At 40.2% G+C, this 14062-nt stretch overlaps 1 protein-coding gene and 1 non-coding gene across 3 annotated transcripts; one reads left to right on the top strand and one right to left on the bottom strand.

Annotated features, from left to right (window-relative positions):
• Positions 1–352: 352 nt before the first annotated feature.
• trnar-ucu lies at positions 353–441 on the bottom strand. Its single transcript is given in 2 exon segments — positions 353–388; positions 405–441. It is a non-coding gene; the product is annotated as a tRNA-Arg (tRNA).
• Positions 442–1368: 927 nt separating this feature from the next.
• Positions 1369–13500, top strand: coro1b (coronin, actin binding protein, 1B). 2 transcript variants are annotated; one of them, XR_004104794.2, is made up of 13 exons: positions 1369–1638; positions 1748–1892; positions 3845–4050; positions 4326–4448; positions 5332–5461; positions 9948–10129; positions 10249–10368; positions 10633–10737; positions 10848–10993; positions 11330–11387; positions 11534–11863; positions 11959–12447; positions 12504–13500. XR_004104794.2 is itself a non-coding variant. In XM_031298405.2 (12 exons), the coding sequence occupies exons 3-12, from the start codon at positions 3847–3849 to the stop codon at positions 12079–12081; spliced, it is 1521 nt and encodes a 506-aa protein (XP_031154265.1). In that variant the 5' UTR covers positions 1369–1638; positions 1748–1892; positions 3845–3846; the 3' UTR covers positions 12082–13500. The 2 variants fall into 2 exon arrangements, 1 of the variants encoding a protein (XP_031154265.1); XM_031298405.2 differs by having other exon boundaries at positions 11959–13500.
• Positions 13501–14062: the final 562 nt, after the last annotated feature.

Below are 14062 nucleotides of genomic sequence, written 5' to 3'. Positions count from 1 at the left end.
AGTGTACTCTTATTTTTATTCTAAGAATGTGATTTATTTTGAAGGATACAATCCAAAATCAACTTGATTGTATCTTGCTAACTTGACACATTCAGTTGATTCTTCTACTAACTAGCTAGCAACATGTACAACAAAAGTACATTAAACCTATTGAAAATGCTTTAACTAACGTTACAGATAGTAGCGAATGTTAATGATAGCTAGTACACTATGTTGATGTCAGTTGCAGGCTATGAGACTAACGAAAAACTGTAAATTGTTAGGTTTTCATAGTTTGGTCCCTACTTAAAAACGAAAAGGAGGATGTCTGTACTAGCTAAATGTCGAACCTGTTTTCGGTAATAGAAAAATGCGACTCCGGTGGGACTCGAACCCACAACCTTTGAATCACTTCAAATGTAACCTAGAAGTCCAATGCGCTATCCATTGCGCCACGGAGCCACCTGTTGCATTTTGTTGGGCCACCATATTTGAAGTACTACTAGATCGACTAAATATATTGTCAATTATTAATATTACTATAATACATCCATGCATTCGCTTCCCCCACTTCCACTCCACCGACTTCACAAAACTATTTCGTTTGGAAACAAATAATGAACAACATGACATGCATTGTGACATATTAAACACTAGGTGACGCTGAAGGGCCACGCACATTGGGCGGCTGTGACTCAGGAGCACTGAAAGGAAAGCATTTCGTCCTGTGAATGGCGATTCGATCCCCGTGTCAGCCGGTGTGTTTTTTATGTGTGTGAACACACGTTTAATCATAGAAATAAAATTAATCAACTTTAATCCAATAGAAATTTCTATGAGTTCATCATATTCAGCAGTGTAAAAGTCTTATTTACCACAATAAAATTGACCCTACTTATGGCGCTAGATAAGACTAATGAAAATGTACTAATACAAATTTTACATATTAAAAATTGGGAATCTGTATTAATGTATTAATGTGATGTGATGTGATTACAATGCATTGTTCTGAGCCCAATATTACCTGATTCTTTCTTACATTTTTCTTACAAATTAGGTTTTTGGGCAACATATTTTAGACTAAGTAAATATCTAGGAATTATCTTTCCAAAAGACATCTAACGCGTCCAGTGTGGGTATACGTTTTATCATAACCTTAACCATTGCGTAAACACCAAACACCGCATGGTTTCGAAGTGCATGCCTAACAATCTGTAATAAATTGTTCTTTTGGTATAGAAATTGTGGGGAAATGCGCTTTTGTTTCACGCATGTATGTATGGTGAAACCGGACACTTAAATTACTAAGGGTTTGTACATTAAACCAGCTAATTATTTCATACTCGCATGTGCGTACCCTACTGTATATAAAGAGGTGAGCACACATCCGGTCTGGCAGACAGGAATCTGGATGTAGACAAATGATCTCCCTCTTAACTCCGCTTGATTCCTGCGTGTCTTTGATACATCCTGCCATGAGCGGAAGTGTCTGGGATAATGCTGAATCCATCTCTTCCAATCAGTCGTTTGTAAAGAGAGACGAGGCGGACACCGTCTGAATTTCTTCCCACACCTTCACCATCAGCTTGGATCCATTCAGTCTCGCTGTGCACTATTTAATGTAGCCTAGCTATAACAGCACGGGACATGCGCTATCAGGTTAGGCTTTTACTACATCAGACATGCGTACCAATTGACAAACCAACATGAGAAAATTTGGTAATAATACGAATGGGTATTTAGTTCTAATGGACGTATTTTGTTATAGGTCTGCGCAATCGATGTGAACGCCTGCCTGGACACAGGAGAGGATTAAGTTACTGCTGCTGGCGGCGGATTATTTTATTGGCCTCCTCCTGTCACGCCCGAGTCTTTGGTGATCCTTTTTCCAATTAGGAGAGGCCGAAAGCCAGGTATGCTATTGTGCTCGAAAATGATAACCTTGCCTATTCATTGAAATGTCTCATTCTGGGGATAACTACGCATTACTGAACGCCCTTTGTTGCTCATGCCTTTACTCTTTGCAAAAGCCAACCACTATTCCTCGCATTGTGTGCAGACAACAATAGAAACCCCAACATAAACGGTGCAAAAAGTGCTGTGTGGATTTGGTAACAATAGTAGTGAAATAAAACCACCGTTATACAATAGCGTGACACTATTTAGTAACACAGATCTAAATACCTATGTTAGTGTTACAGTGGACTTTACAATAACAATAATTATACAAAGCTGCGTGGATGTGAAGCAGTTTTAGCCTCACAAGCTACTGGGAAAAGATGGAGACGACAGACAGCCTAGACTTGCTAAAATACAATTTGCTTTGACAACTGTGAAACATTAGGTAGATGGCATATAGAGTTACTGGCTCCCCTGCTTCAGCAGCTCTGACTTCCCAACCCCCTTTCCCTCACTGCCACAGCATGTTTTGCTTTCAGGCGGATCATGCCCTTTTGTCCACTGAAGCCTGGCTGTACTTTTCAGGACAGACCCGCAGTATTAATTTGCATGCTGTTTTGACATCACCTTTTCACTCACGCTGGCAACCTAAAGATGTTTAGGGGATTCGCTGAATAAACTGTATAATAACTGTATTTTCTGTCTTTCATTTTTTTAGGAATGGAAATGACTAAATCCTCAGTTAGCATGTGTGTATAGTTAGTTTTTTTTTTTTTTATTCAATTTACAAGTATTCAGTCATCACAGTTGGTAAACATAAAACTGCACATATGACATAATACGAAAGTAAGTATGAAAGTAATATTTTAAACAGAAACAAATAAAATCATAAATAAGTAAAGAAGTGACAGACTTGCAAACTTCATCAAAGGTATTGACAGCAGGAATTCTTAATTAAATAATTTTGAGCAGATATCAGTTTTAACACAGCTATTTAACAAACACCAAAAGTACAGCATGACGTCATCCAGTTACATGTATGCACAAATTAAAGAAAAACATAAATTTTAATATTACTGCTATATACTTTTAAATAACACATTTGTCTGTAAAAAATTATGTGAATAGTCAACTAAGCTTTTGTGCATCATCAATGTTTAAAAAAGTATTGTGTGGTTCCCAGTGAAGCAGATTTAGAAAATACAATTTTCCATACCAATAAGGTGGCATTTTGAAGAAACCAGCAGCAGTGCCTGTTAGGGCTGCTCAATTATTGAAAAAAAATCATAATCACGATTACTCAAAATTGAAATCACGATAACTCATCGACTTTTGGAAAGTTGTTGCATTTATTGAACTTAAAAAACAATGAAACCACCTTGAGCAACAAAATTTCCCTTTTTTACTTTTCCCCTTTTATACTTTTTGAATTCAGAACTCAAGACGAAATAAGAGTTTACTTACAAAACATAATGTGCAAGATAATTATTTTTCTTGATTACATTGTTTTAGTGATCGTTGGGAGCCAAAATCATAATCATGATTAAAATTTGATTAATTGCACACCCCTACCGCCTGTAATTGTAAATTTAACGGCCTTCAAATACTGAACTATCAAACAAATGTATTACAAAGTCATCTGCAGCTCATGTGTTTTACTTTGGCACAGGTAGTTAATTTCCCAGAGCCCAAATTGACATCAGTTTGACAACCAATAGTATTTACAATAGTATTAAACAAAGAAAACAAGCATTTTTTTTTACACATTTGAGAAGCTGGAACCAGAGAATGTCTTTTCAAGCATTTTTGCTTGATAAATAATTGACTTAAACTATTAATTGAATATCAAAATAGTTGAAGATTATTTAAAAGTCATGCTAAAAAGTACCACTTTGCTTTCTTGTTTTCTCAACTTTTTCAGATGCCACATACGTAATTCAGGTCTTGTTTTGTTTTTTCTCGACAGACATGTCTTTCCGGCGAGGTGTGGTCAGACAGAGCAAATTCCGCCACGTCTTCGCCCAGGCGTGGAAAGCTGAGCACTGCATCGACGATGTCAGGGTGTCCCGCGTGACGTGGGACACTTCCCTCTGTGCGGTCAACCCCAAATTCGTTGCGGTTATCATCGAAGCCGGCGGAGGAGGGGCCTTCCTCGTTGTTCCACTTAGCAAGGTTCAACATTACATTACATTCAGCATCAATTAAACAGTGGATCAATATTTTTTGAAAAGCATCTATCCGGTTTCCTATCTTGCACTCTGCTACTAAAAGCAAATACCTATGTCAGCAAGGCTTTGACGCCTCGCTCCATGTGTGCTAATGCATACGCAGCACTTTTACAGTTCCAAGACAAATAGTGGATAAAGGTTATACTCCTGTAATGTGTTAAAGTTTCTCTAGCCAGCTGTCACGCTGTCATGATCTTAACCTTTTGTTTTCTCCCACAGAGTGGCAGAATCGATCAGTCCTGTCCGACAGTGTGCGGCCATGCAGCACCGGTGCTGGACATCCAGTGGTCTCCTCATGACGACAACATCATTGCAAGTGCCTCAGAGGACTTCACAGTAAAAGTAGGTTATCTCTTTGACACGGGTCACCCGGACCCCATTTATGGAAACTAGGTCTCCAACACCTGCAGTCAATTTCTTTCTTTTTCAGTTAAAGGAAGTAACCTATTGTTGTTGCAATTAAAGAGCTGCTAGGGTATTAGTGTCCGATTATGTAAATGCTGTTTCAAAGCCAATTTTTATTCTGACAATAATAAGGCTAAGTGCTTAATCCAGGGAACCTTAAAGGAATAGTTTTGACATTTTTGGACACTCATGTCCGTGCAGGAAATATGAAGCTACAGCTATGAGAAGGTTAGCTTAGCTTGGAACAAACCCTGGAAGCAAGGTTAAACAGCCAGCCTGGCTCCATTCCTGTAAAGCACACTAATTCACACGTTATAGCTTGTTTATTGTGTAAAAAATAACAGTTTGTGGTTTTACGAGAGCTTATGTGCTGGACTAGTCAGGCAGGCTTTCTCCCTGCTACCAGTCTTTATGCTAAGCTAACCATCTCGTAGCTGTAGCTTCATATTGAACAGCCAGAGATGACTGGTATCAATCTTCTCATCTAACTCTTGTTAAGAAAGCGCATAAGAGTACTTATCAAAATGTTGAAGTATTCCAGAGCTTCTGTTAAAAGCCTCTATTTAGTTGAGTGTGATGGTTTTAAACTGGTTACAAACCCACAGTGTCTTCATGAGAGCAGAAATAAGGTCTAAATGAAGGCTTTCAACAGAACCTTTCTCCCTGCTCTGCCTGAAGATAGTTTAATTTTCTGTGGTCAAACACAATGTCAGCTATTCTATATCAATGGCAATGCATCACATAAAACATCAGTAGCTCTTTTGCACCTGAATGGATCACATATCACAAATAAATGTCTGCTGTGTCTGGTGGTTTGAAGGTGTGGCAGATCCCAGATGGGGGCCTGACGAGCCCAATGACTGAGGCCATTGTGACCCTCGAGGGACACAGTAAAAGAGTGGGAATCCTGGCTTGGCACCCAACTGCCTTCAATATCCTCTTGACTGCAGGTAAAGTCATTTATCACATTCCGGTGCCACATAATCGGTTGCAAAAGAACTGCTTGGATTGTGTGTGACTGCTGAAATATGACTTTAGACCCTGCTGTTTGACCTATGCCCTGTAGGGAGCTGTCAGGACAGACACAACAAGACCAATGTGGTTTCTATGTTTTACATAAAGTAAAATGAGTTTTATATATGAAATGATCCCTTTTTAACAAATACTGACTAACTATGACAAACATGGCTGCCAACAATACTTAGGTTATGTTAAAGGAGAACGTGATAAACCTGAACAATGATTACACTTTGTTGCAACGCTTCTAGATGTTGTTTAATTTTTTAAATAAATCATATGTGGATCCCAAAACACACAATTATACATTCACAAGCAGAGAAAGTAGACTTTGATGTACAAGACGTTTATCTCACATGACATTGTGAGCTTCTGTCTTCTGTTAAAACACGCTTTGTTTATTCCCTATATCTCAAGTAGCCACAGAGACAGATTGTTGAACTATAAAGATGTGTATTTAAAATTAGGCAAATAATGGAGGTAGCGGTGGCGTCAGGCTGCAGCAGGTCCAGTCTAACTAAAATGGAAGGAGTCTCTGTCTGTATAGTCTCACACTGCCAGACCTTCCTCCACGGCGCTGTGGAGGAGGGTCTGGCTAGTCCACACAGCATTCTGGGATGGGAGAAAAACATGCTTTGGTTTATTGGCATTTCTTTAAACCAATCACACTCGTCTTGGGCGGTGCTAAGTGCCGAGTGGAGCCACGGTGCCGCTGCAAAATAGCCTCGGGAAGGAACTTGTTTAGGTGTAACGTGCACGTTCAAAAGTTGTTTTAGTCGTGCAACAGAAAACTCAGATTGGACAGATAGTCTAGCTATCTGTCTGGATTTACCCTGCAGAGATCTGAGGAGCAGTTAACAATAGTCCTCATAAATTGACAGAGTTTAGAATGCCAACACAAAGAAAGCGGAAGGTAATGGGACATCTGAAATCGGACATCCGAAAAGAGTGACATCCGGCCAAATTTCCGGCAGAACGAGAGCAATCCCGGAAGTGGAATGTCGTGGATATGGACTACTGTCTTTATGTCTGTCCTTCGACTTCAAACTTGGTGGGTGTATTTCTGTGAACATTTTTATTTAGTAGGGCATTATGTACACAAACTGTATAGTGTATTGAGAGGGGTCCACTATTAACCGTTAACGCTGCCAGACGGCATGCTAGGTACAACTCGATCTCCGTCGCTAACTACAGTACATTCAAGACCAGATAAAGAGGAGAGACCGGAGATGTTGAAGCAACCTCAAACAGCAACGTAAACTGTTCAGAATGAGCGCTCTTGTTCCCGGAAATAGCCTAATCCCAGATAGCTAGCTGTCAGCAAATGACATGGATGCAACTATGTCATGGCAGGTGTATTGCTCAGGACCCAAGGAAGTGCAGTTAGATAAGGATAGTTGAGCGGTTAAAGCCTCTATAAACTTGATTTCAAATCTCAAGTCATTATCTGTAACAGCCACATTTGAAAAACCACCTCCACTGTATGGGTGAACCACTGTGTGGGTGTGGCTTGATCAGATTTTAATGACCGCGCTGGCAACATAGGGCTATAACCCCAACTGTGAAGAAGTAAATCCAGAGCTTCTCTTTTTAAAGACTCTAGTTGAGTGTGAGGGTTTTAAACTGGTTATAAACTAGGCCTGTACGATATTGAAAAAAACTTGCATTGCGATATTTTTTTTTCCCTGCAATATATATTGCGATATGAAAAAAAGACTAATTTTTACAAGATGACATAAATAGCCCTAATTAGAAATACTAAATCATTCTCAACTACTAGGGTGATTTTGTAGGGGAGTGCATCTACAAAGAAAATAAAAATGAAAAAGGAAATTTTCTTATGGGAACCAGTCTTTGTTGAACTTTAATGCTTTACAAATACCAAAGCAAGTAAGCGCTGTGATTACTCTTCTGAAGTGATTTTGGAGAGGGAAATTAGGTAGTCAATACACTGGTTGACTGACATGACACCATTGTATTCATATAATCTCAATCCAGGCTAAAGTGAATGATATTAATAATGCATGCATGTTGCTTCCTCTAAATTTCAGGTTGTGGTCGACTAGCGGGGCCTGCTTTGGTTGTTTGATAAATTGATTAAAATTGATCATGATTGTTGGTTTGCTGTGCATGCAGAGCCTGCATGTCACACTCTTGCAACAAACTGTGTATACAAGAGCACTTAAATTAGTGTAAATGACGTAATATCAGTAACAGACTGCTGTTGTAGATTAGTATTACGTTTCCAGCGTCGCAGCTCCGAACCATATCGTTATGCCGCGTTCTATTTACCTCGGAACTCGATTTTAACCAAGGGGGTAAGCTTCGCTTCAGAGCGCGAACCTCCTATGGTGCCATTTTGATGCTACAAAGCGATCACCCGACGTTAGCATTCCATTGACTGCCATTCATTTTGACGTCACTTTGACAGTGAATAACTTCACATCTGAAGAGTTTAAAGACTTTATTTGTCCATTGTTTATTTCTAAAGAAACACGACAATGTATAAAAGGCTCCATTACCTTGTATCTCACGTTATGGCTCCGTAGCAGACGTTTTTGTAAAAATAGGCTAACGATTGTGTCATAACCACGCGACTTACTGTCGCATAGTAGAGGAATTACCGTATAGTACAGGAGAAGCTCGCAGGCAGTTTCGACTTACATTAGCTGTTTAAGTTTAATTACTAATGTTAACTAGCATTTTAGTTAGCATTAATTAGCCTGTGCCTATGTTGTCTCCTTACATATACCTACGCTCTCCGTCTCTGCAAGATTGGGAATGATTGAGATTTCTCTTGGCACAGCTACCAGAAGACTTCCAACTTTCAGACACGTTGCTCACGTCACATTTACGTCGTCTCTCTCAGTTGGAGGCTGCGCAGTAACGCTCAGCGCTCACCGGAAAAGTGCTTCTAACGGCCTTCACTGGTCTCCGTCCAGAGCAACGGGATCTGTTGGTCCATGCTTATATACAGTCTATGATTTTTAACGAGGTAAAAGTCGTAAACACGCCCCCTGTCCTCGGATTTACGAGCTCGGAACTCGGACAACCTTGCAGTAGCCAGAGTTTAAAATCCAACATGGCTGCCCCCTGTATCAACAGTTGTGAAAAGCTGCAGTAACATAAAGTTATAAGCACTTCTGTCTTATTTGTGTCACTAAATCAGTCGTTCACACAGGCATGTCCAACTTCTATCTGTGGACATGTTGTTACGCTGTTTGCATGCACAAAAATGGGCGTAATGCGTTGTTATCAACTGGTATTGCTAACAATAGCTAAACGGGCTAGAGCTAATGAAAACAATGAAAATCCGACTTTTAAATAGAACGCTGTCTGTCATGACTCACATCGGGCAGTGACAAACACATTGAACTCGGGTATGACGTCATTCCCAGTTCCGGCTTCCGAGTTCCGAGGTAAATAGAACGCGGCATTAGTTGGGACAGACGCCTTGTTTCTTTAGGCTAACATTATGTTAGCTTTAGCCTGGCTGATAGCAGCTTTCTGTGGTGAAAAATGGCCCCGGAGATGTCGTGATAACGTTGCATTAATCAGGTGATTTAGTTTGTCTTTGCAGCGAACATAAAACACGGACTACTGTAGCTTCACTACCCATGGAAAAGCATGTGCATCACTGTGTCAGCGGCAGCTGCCGCTTACGGTACTTTTCTACACACTTGAAAATGGGAAGAGCCTCACTTCCCATAACAACCCCCCTCCGGACTAACGTTACGTCACATGACCACCTGTCTTAAAAGGGAAGGGTCGGCCGGTAACAATCATGGAAAAGGAGAACGGTGAAAGTTTACTTTTTTATCAAGCAGCAAAGAAGTTGTAGCGTCAACATCGCAACGTCCTGCGATGTGACTATCGCGCATGCGCACATCGCGATGTAGACGATGAAACAAAATATTGTACAGCCCTATTATAAACCCACGGTGTCTTCGTGAGAGCAGAAATTGGGTCTAAATGAAGCCTTTCAACAGCCGGTAACAGTCAAGTTTGAAATGTTGGAAAAAAACATTTGTTTGATCAGATTTTAATGACCGTGCTGGCAATCTAGAGAAATAACCCCAACTGTCATTTTTATTCAGATAGTCCTATTCTTAGATTGTGATTGGTGCTCAGAAGTACATGGCATCACCCTTTTCTAACTGAGCTCTGTCCACTTCAAACCAGAGAAACAAATGCAGAAATCCCTCGTGAAATAACCAGAATTGGTCAAACTTTGGGGGGAAATGTTGTTTTTTGTAGGACGCGATTGCTCGCGCGAAGTGAAGCTGATTGGGGGGAAAATAGGTTTTCAGGGCCTTGAAGTTAAGTGACTCATCCTTACAGTAAAGTAATCCTATTTTGGCCCTCTCCTAAAATTCTGTACTCAAGCTTCAAATGTATGTTGTGTCTTCCTCTCTCTAGGCTGTGATAATGTGATTTGTGTGTGGAATGTGGGCACGGGGGAGCTTGTGTACCAGCTGAGTGATGCCCACCCAGACTTGATCTACAGTGTCAGCTGGAACAAGGACGGCAGTGCTGTCTGCACTGTCTGCAAGGACAAGGCTCTGCGTGTCATCGACCCGCGACGGGGCACCATCCTCAAGGTTACTTCACTTTTTTTTGCTTTGTGTGCAGATGCATACAAAAGAAGTTATACTACACTACATCATGCAGGTACACATCCTCTTTTCTTGCTATGTTATGTCTCTTATTGTTCTCCCAGGTGAAAGAGAAGGTCCATGATGGCACCAGGCCAATGAGAGCTGTGTTCCTTTCAGATGGGAAGATTCTGACCACAGGCTTTAGCCGTATGAGTGAGAGACAGCTGGCATTGTGGGATACGGTAAGTCTTATGAATTACATTCATATTGAATGATTCTTGACTGCCTAACCCATAGCTACTTTCTTTCAATAACCTAAACCATGCTCTTTTTGTTATGTACAGACACTTTAGAAATGATAAAGTGTCACTGAACATAATCAGGTTTTGCAGATTTGTCCAATATCAGCATTTTGTGCGGTGGGTTAAGTGTACATATGTAAGCAATTACAAGTGATATTAAATCTCTGTCTTTTTTGCTTTTCTTTTCTTTTTCTTATTTTACAGAAGGATCTCTCTGAGCCAATGGCAGTACAGGAGATGGATACAAGTAATGGGGTTCTTTTACCCTTTTATGACCCTGACACGAACATGGTCTACCTGTGTGGAAAGGTATCAGGAAACACAGATTTACTAAAATCTTAAAATTAGTATCAATTCCCTTTTTTTTTTTTTTTTTTTGGTTCAATCGCCTTTTAATTAGATTGTCTTCTGGCTTTCAGGGTGACTGCACCATCCGTTATTTTGAAGTGACAGACGAATCCCCATATGTTCACTTCCTCAGCTTATACAGCAGCAAGGAGCCTCAGAGAGGTGCCGGCTTTCTTAGTAAAAGAGGTGTCGATGTCAACAAGTGTGAAATTGCCAGGTAAATATGTTTGGTCACGTTTTCCTTCCTTGATATTTAATTACTTTAAAAGATTTTTAAAGGGATGGTGATATATTCTATGTTTTTCTTATTGTCAAATAACTTTGAAAGAAAATAAATTGATCCCACTGAGTATTGCCTGTGTAGCCAAAGCCTCGTACAGATTATTGATCTGTGCCATAGAGCTCTATTGTTGTCCAAAAACTATTAAACACATAAAATAGCCATACCATTGTACTGGGTGACATGTTCCTTCATTACCCTGAACATGCTTATTATCACTGTACAGAATGTGCCAGCCTTTCAAGAGATTACTAATCTCCTGGTCTTCTGTAGGTTCTACAAACTGCATGAAAGGAAAGTGGAACCCATTTCTATGACTGTACCACGAAAGGTAAGCCAGGCACAGCATTTAAAAAAAGTAAAATCAATTTACATTACTTATTAGAAAAAGGAATTGAAAGCCTTCTGCATGCCCAGGAAGTCTTATCTATAAGCGTATCATTAAAACACTTTTCTGTCTCCATCTTGCCTCTCCAGTCAGATCTGTTTCAGGGAGACCTTTACCCAGATACAGCTGGCATGGAGCCGGCTCTCCTGGCTGATGAATGGATCGCTGGGCAGGATGCACCACCCCTGTTGGTCTCTCTGAGCGGCGGGTACTCAGCTCCCCCATCCAAGCACAGAGACACCCTCAGAAGCAAACCCAAGCTTGTCTCGCAGGACTCTGGGACTGGGGCTGCTCCGCCTTCAGTAGGCAATGCAGCAGCCACATCTAGCTCTGCCGCCAAGGAGATAGAAGAAGAGGTGCCACAGCCACGAGTTGCCACACGGGAGACAGATGGAAATACTGAGAGGCCGAAGAAAGAGGTGAGTTGGCAGAATGAGACATATTGACCGTACCAAATGTTTTTAATGCTCAAAGTTGTTTTCTGATTTGTTCCTTCTCTCCTCCCATCTTCCAGGATGATTTGTTGACTGAGTTGTTAGCAGAAATGAAGGCCTTGCGGGCTGTCGTCCTCGCTCAGAGCCAGAGAATCGAGTTGCTGGAGAGGCAGCTGGCTCGGATTGAGGATGGGGATGTATGAACAAGGCGGAGAACCACTACATTCAGGGGGCATTAGTACTTAATCCATAGACCATAGCCTAACTTGAATCAGCAGTACTTTGAGCTGTGTAAGTGGAAGAATGTAGTGCAGGGTAGCGACTAACTGAATCACAGTGGCTTACAGCCAGGTCAATTGTTGTGATGAAAACAAGACCACAATTTGTTTCTGTGATTGTTTTCCAGACTGCGGCTGAAAACGGGGTGTCATCTGCATAGAACGATTTTTGGCAGTGAGATAATGTTTTGTTTTTCATATGAAGGAGTATCGTAGCAGCTAATTGGTGGTGCATATAGTGCAGCTTTGCAAATTTTGCTAATTTTGAAGGGCTTTGAAGGTGTTACAATGGTACCATTGCCTCAAGTTAATGCACAAAGTAGTGATAAAAGCAAAAGTTGATTAAGGTTGACATACTATAGCAAAGTATAGTAAAAATGTGATTTTCTTTCTCTAAAGCACTCACAAATGTAACAGTTAGGGCTATTTATCAGGTAGTTGAAGCTGCTAAACTGTGATGTCATCAGACCCCCAATTGTTAATTCATTGCGTGACTTGTTCTTTGTTTTACTGCTTCGTTATATGTGTAAGGCTAACGGTAGGGAAATCTTTTGGTACACAAATCATGACCTTGACAGTGAGAATTATGTGACGGATAGCTGATGAGAGTCTAGTTGAATATTTGTGTATTGTAATTCTGTGTCGTCTTTGCAGTCAATGAAAAGGTAACACTTGTGATTTTTGCGTGATTTACCTAATGGTTTTAGGAGAGAGCTGCGGCAGATATTTGTCCACATTATCATTAGGATACAAATATGCAGAAATATTTGCCTCTTTCTTTTGAATATCTGGAAAGGCTGCAGTATTTTGTGCCCCCTAAAGATCCAGGATATTAGGTTTAGTCGTCACTACTTGCTGTAAGAGTTGTTTGGTGGACACAGAGCTGTAAGAGTTGTTTGGTGGACACAGAGCCCAAGTTGAGCTATATACAGTACATGCAAATATAACCTAACACTAGTTACAGTGCAGTCTTACTAAATCACACTAGTGTTTGCAGCCACGAGAAAGAGGAAGTTACGATGAAATGGGGAACATTTTCTACAGTTTGCAATTGCATTTATATTGGTGTTAAAAGATGAAAACATCTTTTTTTAGATTTTTTTTTTATTTTCATTTTGTGTTTTTTGCCATTACATTAAGAGGCATTTTTCTGTTAACCTCTCCATCAGTCAATGATTGTGTAACAATGGTACATTCCACATCAAGCTTATCCCTTTTAATTACTTTTGTGATTTATATTTCTTTATGCACTGACCTCTTAACACTAACTGTAAAACCAGTAGCAGGTTAAAGGAGACTAAATTGTGAAAACTTAATAAACATTCATTCCTCCTTTTGTATTAATGGAATGGCTTTTTATTTACACTAAAATGTTCTGATCTTGATTTCTGGTATTTGTGATAATTACTAAGTGTAGTTATGTTTGGATAGTGTACACACAGGAGTGTGTTGACTGTAAGCCAAGCAACTGCTGCCTACTCCCAATTTAATAGACATATGCGCAGCGCACACACAAAACACTTTGCCTCAATAAAGGAAAATGCAACACCCTGTAGATTTCTCACATTTTATATTGTCTGAATTTCTCGTATTTTACTATTGCTATAAATGTTCTTAAAATGTCTCAAACTGTATAGGGGCCAGTTAAATTGACTGAGTGACGATGAGGCCCTACAAATGACACTCTGTCACGTCAGAAACGACAATGAAGAGATGTCTGTAGATTTCAGAGAAGTGAAAGACAAAACATGTTTGGAGTTTAATATTGGCACAGCAGTCTCCATTAGTTGGAACTCTCGCCTTTTAGTAGGTCATCTAAACAAACTGAGCAACCAACCAAGAAGCCTGCGTGAAAGACGAGGAACCACTTCAGGTCAACTAATAGCATAACAGAATAATCTGTGGT

The sequence above is a fragment of the Sander lucioperca genome, chromosome 17 (genome assembly GCF_008315115.2).
Source record: "Sander lucioperca isolate FBNREF2018 chromosome 17, SLUC_FBN_1.2, whole genome shotgun sequence".
In the NCBI taxonomy this organism is placed as follows: Eukaryota; Metazoa; Chordata; class Actinopteri; order Perciformes; family Percidae; genus Sander; species Sander lucioperca.
Note: the sequence above shows the minus strand (reverse complement) of the source record. Positions and strands in the feature narration are given on the sequence as shown.

Coding starts and splice junctions, on each gene's coding strand:
- coro1b (XM_031298405.2), top strand. CDS start 3,847: ATGTCTTTCCGGCGAGGTGTGGTCAGACAGAGCAAATTCCGCCACGTC. Junction 4,449..5,331: donor CAGAGGACTTCACAGTAAAA/GTAGGTTATCTC, acceptor GGTGGTTTGAAG/GTGTGGCAGATCCCAGATGG. Junction 5,462..9,947: donor CAATATCCTCTTGACTGCAG/GTAAAGTCATTT, acceptor TCCTCTCTCTAG/GCTGTGATAATGTGATTTGT.